This window comes from Oreochromis aureus, linkage group 9 (genome assembly GCF_013358895.1).
Source record: "Oreochromis aureus strain Israel breed Guangdong linkage group 9, ZZ_aureus, whole genome shotgun sequence".
Classification (NCBI taxonomy): Eukaryota; Metazoa; Chordata; class Actinopteri; order Cichliformes; family Cichlidae; genus Oreochromis; species Oreochromis aureus.
In genome coordinates, this window is record NC_052950.1 from 34,835,505 (window position 1) to 34,843,634 (window position 8,130).

Consider the following 8,130-nt stretch of genomic DNA (forward strand, 5'->3'; position numbering starts at 1 on the left):
TGCACAGCAACAGTGTGGGGGTTGGGGAGGAGCAAGACAGACAGCAGAAGAAGTTGTTACAGGAGTTTTGTGTGTATTTAATGTTATAAAAGAGACACTGCAACATCTCGAGGTCAAAGCTTTCATGACTGTGTAACTGTGATGTTTGCTGTCTGTTTGCTCTCCTGCATGCAGAAATAAAAGGCTTGGTCACAGCTGACTGTGTTGCAGACTTTATGAAAAATTCCACGACACCTTCATGATGTAAAATGGCTGAAAATAAAAATGGCTTTCATTTTAGCCAGCTTCTCATTTTACAAACAGTCTCCACTGAAATGCAGCCAGATGCTGCTCCTTTTCTCTCATTCTTCAATTTTTCTCGAAAATCCTTTTTCTCTCTCTATTGATCTGTGTACCTGGTTTGTACCACTTCAATCGCTGTGTTTAGAGCATCTCCTCCCTTTCTCCTTTTAATTAATCATATGATGCTAGGCTGTCTTAGTATGTGATTTGCTGCATGGTGAGCCGTCAGTCTAAAGTCTGCCTGCATGAATTTTCAGGAGAGCTGAAAGAGATTATTTGGCTCCCCCCGACAGAAGCCTGTTCATCTTGTTCGCTACAAAGAATCGGCTCTTAGAGCGAACTCGTTCATGAACGACACATCACTACCAGCCTCGGGTTTGAAACTAGTGTTAATGGAGGGAGTTGGAAGGTTCAGTTTGTTCCACGACTGCATTTCACTCACTGCCTCTGTTTGTATCTCTGTCACTGCAGGACCAACGTGGAGCGAGAAGTCAGCGCTCTCAGGAGGCCGACAAACCTCACAGAAGAAAGGGAGAGAAGAAATACAGCTGTGACGATTGTGGGAAGGATTTTACTGTGAAAGCTTCACTAAAACAGCATCAGGTCATCCACACTGGAGAGAGACCGTTCAGCTGTGGCGACTGTGGAAAGTCTTTTTCCTCAGCTTCATACTTAAAAAAACACCAGGTCATCCACAGTGAAGTTAAAGCGTACAGCTGTGATCAGTGTGGAAAGAATTTTACTTGGAAGGTTTCACTAAAAATGCATCAGGTCATCCACACTGGAGAAAGACGGTTCAGCTGTGGCGACTGTGGAAAGTGTTTTACCCAGTCTGGAAGCTTAAAAGCACACCAGGCCATCCACACTGGAGAGAGGCCATACAAGTGTGATATTTGTGGAAGGTCTTTTTCCTCAGCTTCATACTTAAAAACACACCAACTCATCCACAGTGGAGTTAAAGCGTACAGCTGTGATCAGTGTGGAAAGAATTTTACTTGGAAGATTTCGCTTAAAATGCATCAGGTCATCCACACTAGAGAGAGACCGTTTATCTGTGACTTATGTGGAAAGTCTTTTACCCAGTCTGGAAGCTTAAAAGCACACCAAGTTATCCACACTGGAGAGAGACCGTTCAGCTGTGATGACTGTGGAAAGTCTTTTACCCAGTCTGGAAGCTTAAAAGCACACCAGGTCATCCACACTGGAGAGAGGCCATACAAGTGTGATATTTGTGGAAGGTCTTTTTCCTCAGCTTCATACTTAAAAACACACCAACTCATCCACAGTGGAGTTAAAGCGTACAGCTGTGATCAGTGTGGCAGAGCTTTTACTCACAGTAGCTATTTACAGAGTCATCTAGTTACCCACTCCGGAATTAAACCCTACAGCTGTGACATTTGTGGAAAAACTTTCAGCCGGATAGACAGCCGAAATACACACCTACGCATTCACACCGGACATGATGTGTACAGCTGTGATCAGTGTGGTAAACTATGTTTAACAGGCACACAGTTACAACGCCACATGTTTACCCACTCTGAGGAGAGACCTTATAAATGTGACCTGTGTGAGAAGACTTTTAAAGCTCCACGTAACCTGAAAGAACACAGACAGATCCACACCAGAAAGAGACTCTACAAGTGCAGTTACTGTGAGGTATGTATTTTTATTTTTATCTTGTCATTTTAACCCGACTGTTTGGAACAACTCTGCTCATTACATTGTGTTAGTATGTTAACAATTCTACTGGATGGAAAAGCAGCTCTGAGTGATTATTTAGTTTTGAGTCACAGTTTTGTAGTGATAGTATTTGAGAATTATATTACTCTTGTCGTATCATTAATTTAGTATTATTATTATTATTAGAGATGGCACGATCTCTAATAATATCTTACTGCATTTTGTATAAGTTGCTACTCAAAGTTTTAAAAAAACAAGCAATACTTTTTCTACATAATTACATAGATTCAACATCTTTCTTCAACAGAATTATAATAGATGGCATCTTTCCACAGGAAAAAGTACTATAGCTTAGTAGGGTATATTAGACTTAATAGTTACTACATACAATAATGGATTTCTATACATTGTACATCAGATGAAAACCTTGGTTGTAAGATTCAGATATGTATTTAATAAAAGCTAGACAAGAGAATAAGAAAGAAAAGTATGTCTTTGTGCCCCCTTTTCCCTGTTAATGCCCTACCTGCCCCCCTGGCTAAACCTTGTTAGACCCGCCCCTGCACAGTTACCAGCTGTCAGCTACGTAGAAAAGGATCCTGGTGTAGAAAGTAATATTAAATAAATTCTAACAACAGCTTATCAAGCTTAAACGTGCTGCTGTTGTTTATCTGCTGGTTTCCTCTTTCTGGCGCAAAATGGGCGATAAACAAACAAGAGAGACGGGAGTGCCGATCAGCTGATCATTGATCAGCTTCATGATTGACGCGTAGTGCTCCGACGTGCTAAGGTTTTGAGCTAGGTTACGCCATGTCGCAAGTTTTGTGAGGTGCTTTTGTGATATTTAATGGATCGGATTACATTTTTTTATTTCTCTGATGTCCGATCTAGTAATTTAGGTCAGTATCTCTCTAATTATTATAATACTTTTGTTACTATCATAGTTTTTGTAGCACATTAAACTGAGCTAAGTGTTATAATGTAAGCAGTAAAAAGTAACTGGACGTTGGCAAAGATGCTCTTTATTTCAGGCGACGTTCAGGATAAAAATGTTGAAGGACTGACTTACACTGTCTTTTTGTCTTTGTTTAGAAGCAGAGCGACACAGATGGATCCAGTTCTCAGCCCTGTCATCACTGTGGTGGTGGGAAAGACTTTCGTTGTGACCTTTGTGGAAAAACTTTCAGCCATCAAAAGACCCTAAAAATACATCAACGTAGACACACTGGAGACAAAATGAACTACTGCAAAGAATGTGGGAGAGGCTTCACCAGACCAAAGGACTTAAAACAGCATGAACTCATTCACAGTGGGGTTAAAAAGCACGTCTGTGATCAGTGTGGGTCATCCTTCACCCTTGCAAGTGGCCTTAAAACACACAAACGTGTCCACACAGGAGAGAAACCATACAAGTGTAGACACTGTGACAAAAGCTTCTCACAAACAGGTAGTCGTAACGATCATGAACGTACACACATGGAAGAGAACTTCAGCTGTGACCAGTGTGACAAGATCTTCAGGAGTTTCAGTTCCTATTCCAAACACAAACGATCCCACGCTGCAAATAAACTGTTTCACTGTCACCAATGTGCAAAAGTATTCACTTCGTTATCTGCTCTGTGCAAACATCAGCGTGATCATCCAGGACTCAAATCACTCCCATCAGTGGATCACAGTGAATCTGCAGAGACAGAAAGATCCTCTTCTGGTTTCAGGGTCAGACTCAAAACCCTTGAGATCAGGCTCCACAGAGTTCAGGTGGAATCTCCTGTAAAGATCTGATGAGGCAGCTATGAACAAACGAAAATGTTCTCGTTGCATTTTAAGCTTTCTAAACTGTTCTATTGTAGTGTTCGTGTTGAGTGGTTATTGAATGCATTTTGATCCACGTGTCCTGCAGATGTTAATTTTTTTCAGGTTGTTTTTATGAAATCCTGCAACAGTTAAACCAAAATTCTAAATGTTTAATAAAGAAATAGTTTAATGACAAAGTGTTTGAGCCATGATGTTATTTCCTATATATCAGAACAAAAACTGAAGTAACCGATGTTTACAGTCAGATGAACTGTTTTCTGTGACACAGATGGAGGTTTATCAGAGGAGGAGACTTGGCTGTTCTGACACTCAACAGGGTTCCTGCAGCTTATTGCAAACTCTGACATGAAATTCATGAAAATAAGATCTTTAAAATATTTCAGATTTTTTCAATTTTTATCAGACTTTCTATAGGTATTAAAAATTCTGTTGAAAATTTTGTCTTTAAGATATTAACACAATTAAAGTCCTGAAAACTCTCTCTTGTCTGATCATATTCTAATAACATTTAAATTTACAATAATGGAATGAAGCCAGGTAACACACAGCAATTAGTTAAAACTCAGAAATGTCATATGGCATAGAAACTGAGCATTTAACAGTGTTTTCTGAAAACCTTCTCGGATAATTTCCTAAAAACTTTTAAATGTACAATAATGGATTACACAGCAGAGGCCTGGTAATGAGCTAATCATGTGATACAGGTGTGTTGACCCAGCGTGAGATCTAAAACCTGCAGGGACACCAGACTGAGATTGGGGACCCCTGCAGTAGTTGCTATGCAGATGACACTGAGCTTTGTCTATCCATAAAACCAGGTAACACACACCAGTTAATTAAATTGCTGAAATGTTTTAAAGATATAAAGACCTGGGTGACCTCTAACTTTCTGCTGCTGATTGTACTTGGCCCTACAATTCCTAGAAACATAATATCTAACCAGATACTTGCTCTGGATGGAATTACCTTGGCCTCCAGTAACACTGTCAGAATCTTGGAGTAATATTTGACCAGGACATTATACAAATATGTAGGACTGCTTTATTTCATATGCGCAATATCTCTAAACATCTCAAAATATCCTGTCTCAGAGTGATGCTGTTAATTAATTTATTACTTCTAGACTGGACTACTACTACTAGTGTGCATAACACAGGATGAATGGACTCAAATATGGAAACAACAATGGAAATGCACTCCCTCACAAAGATGGAGGGAATTTGGATGGAAAATTTTGATTAGGTTCTTTATCACCTCTTACCAAAAGATTCATTATGATGGGAATCCCCCGTATGCTGGAGAAAATATGGACACAGACGAGTACACCTCTGACATTTGCAGGCAGAATTTTAAACCTTGGGTGAAATGGGGTCAATGCAGTTCTTAAGCATGCATGCAAATGTACATTAGTCAGCTGTGAGCGAGTTTTTCCCATTTATCTTTAAATGCCAGATTTTCACTTCAGGAAGCACACAGCCCCACTCCACTGACGACTGGCTGTTGGCCAACACCCACAACGACTTTTACAGCCGCTTTGATGATCCATCAACCAGTCTTCACACCTCAATAGAGACTTCCCCAACAATAGAGACACTTTGGTCAGTCATCCCCCCACCTTCCCCACTCCCACCACAACAGAGCCATTGATGCTATCAAAGGCTTCACCCACAGGAGCCCCCTCCTCACTTCACACCTATGAGGATTTCAAACCACCTTCTCCCACTAAAGCCCTTCATATTTATGTATCTGAAAAAAACGAGTCAAGATGGCGCCGGTGTGTGTGGCTGCTCGTCTGTCACTGCCAAGTTTGTTCCTGTTTATATTATTTCTAATTTGTGTCATCCACGAAACAAAGTCTCTGCTGTGGTATGATCGCCAGACACTATTGTGGGCAGCAACCCCTGCCCCCATTTGCATCGGAAACCCCGGGTTACCTGTACCGGGTTCCCACGCTACCTTCCCGGCGAAAGCGTCATCATCGCTGGGGTAAACAAAGCGGTCGCCTGGTGAAGCTAAAGGTTTCCCTAAAGAATTATTCTGCTGTTTTCCGAACGTGCATGGATTCTTTCCAAGGGTGTTTGCGTCTCAGCGTTTTCTGGATCCTGTTGATGCCTGTTTGGTGCCTGTGGTCGGCTTAGATGGTGATGCTCCTCGGCCTCGCTGCCCATGCCCTCCCAGGCTAAACCTCCGCTGCGGCGGGTTTCTGGACCTCCTGAACCCCGAGCGCCAACTCCAGCTCCTGCTAGGATTGGCCTGGTGAACGCCAGATCACTTTTAAACAAAACTTTTATTCTTCGGGACTTCTTCAGTTCCCATGATCTGGATTTTCTGTGTGTGACTGAGACGTGGCTGAGTGTTGGTGAGTCCAGTGTTCTATCTGAACTTTTACCTGTGGATTGTTGCTATTTTAACTCGCCACGGACGTCAGGCAGAGGTGGAGGCACAGTGACTGTTTACAAAAAGGATTTTAAATGTATTTAGTGTTTTCTACAGCCTTCGTTCTCCAGCTTTGAACTTACCTCATTTGAGGTGACTCGTACAAACCCGGTTTTCTGCGCTGTCATCTATGGCCCTCCGAAATACAATAAGAACTTTTTTAGCTGGGATTATGCCCAACTATGATAGTGTTCTTATTGTTGGAGATTTTAATATACATGTATGTTGTTCTGATAAGCCACTGGTAAAGGACTTTTTAAGCCTTATTGACTCTTTTAGCCTGGTACAGTCCGTGCCTGGCCCTACACATGAGCACGGACACACACTGGACCTTGTCCTGTCATATGGTCTGCCTGTTACTAAGTTGGAGATTTGTGACTGTGCACTCTCAGATCATATGCCTGTGTTATTCAACGTTGGTTTGACATAAACTGCAGTTAAATCTGGCACTGCTACTCGGTGCTGTCTGGTTATTAACCCCACCACTGCCGCGCAGTTTTCTGCTGCTTTTAATCAGCTCGGCGGCCCTTCTGACTTTGTTTCCTCTGACACAGAAGAGCTAAATTCCTGGTTTTATTCTTGCTGTCAAAAAATCATGGACTCTGTGGCTCCTTTAAAAACCAGGCAGCCTAAGGCTAAACCTGAGCCTTGGTTTAATGAGAGCACTCGTGATGTTATGAGGGAATGTCGCCGAGCAGAACGGAGATGGAAAAAGGATAAACTGCATGTATCATTTCAAATTCTAAAAGACTGCTGGCATCGCTACCAGAACACTGTTAAAGAGGCAAAAAGGGAATATTTTGCAAATATTATTTCTTCCAACTGTCATAACCCACGTGTGTTATTTACTCCATTGAATGTCTGTTTGGAAGTTTCTCCTGAGATTTGCAATGATTTTCTGAACTTTTTTATTAAAAAGGTTGTCACCACCAGGGCTCTTATCACAGCTCCTGACTCTGACCCCTCTGTCTTTGTCCCTCACGCTGCTGTTTTTACTCAGTTTGAGCTTGTGACGCTCTCCACTTTAGAGGATGTGGTTTGCCATATTAAGCCCACAGGTTCCCTTCGGGATCCTTTCCCTACACAATTCTTTAAAGAAATTTTTCCTAGTATACGACAGTATGTCCTTGACATTATTAATAGCAGTTTGTCTTCTGGTATGGTTCCTGCAAATTTCAAACATGCAGCCACTGCTTAAGAAACCTGGCCTTGATCACACAGTTTTAGCGAACTATAAGCCTATTTCCAAGCTGCCTTTACTCTCCAAGGTTTTAGAGAAAATTGTTTTTAGCCAACTGAAAGATTTTCTAGATGATAATGGCATCTTTTAGGTTTTTCAATCAGGTTTTAAAACCCTTCACAGCACAGAATCTGCATTATCAAGGGTTTTTAATGACATCCTTCTGGCATGCGATTCTGGTAACCATGTTGTTCTTGTCTTGCTTGACCTAACTGCTGCCTTTGACACCGTAGACCACAATATTCTGATTTCTCAGTTACATGATGTAGTGGGTATTGGTGGCACTGCACTTAATTGGTTTAGGTCTTATTTGTCAAATAGAACTTTCCCACAGGGCTCAATTTTAGGGCCACTGCTCTTTTTACTGTATCTAAATTATTTAATGAAAAGAAAACAGAAGTGTTGGTTTTTGGACCCAGTGGTCCCTGAGAGTCCACCTCTGTTGTTTTAGGATCCCTGGAAGTCTATTTTAAACCTGTTGTTACTGACCTTGGTTTTAAGTTGGACAGTGATTTTAAATTGGACAACCAAATCAGACCAGTGGTGAAGTCCAGATTTTATCATTTAAGGCGACTGGCAAGAGTAAAATCTTTTCTTTCGGGGCAGCACCTTGAAACAGTGATCCATGCTTTTATTTCTTCCCGCCTGGACTACTGTAACTCACCTTATGTGGGGGT

At 41.5% G+C, this 8,130-nt stretch overlaps 1 protein-coding gene across 1 annotated transcript; it reads left to right on the top strand.

The window, feature by feature from the left end:
• The first annotated feature begins 905 nt into the window (after positions 1–905).
• Positions 906–4,221, top strand: LOC120432747 (zinc finger protein 184-like). Its single transcript, XM_039617351.1, has 2 exons — positions 906–1,938; positions 3,055–4,221. The coding sequence occupies exons 1-2, from the start codon at positions 1,045–1,047 to the stop codon at positions 3,742–3,744; spliced, it is 1,584 nt and encodes a 527-aa protein (XP_039473285.1). The 5' UTR covers positions 906–1,044; the 3' UTR covers positions 3,745–4,221.
• The last annotated feature ends 3,909 nt before the right edge of the window (positions 4,222–8,130 follow it).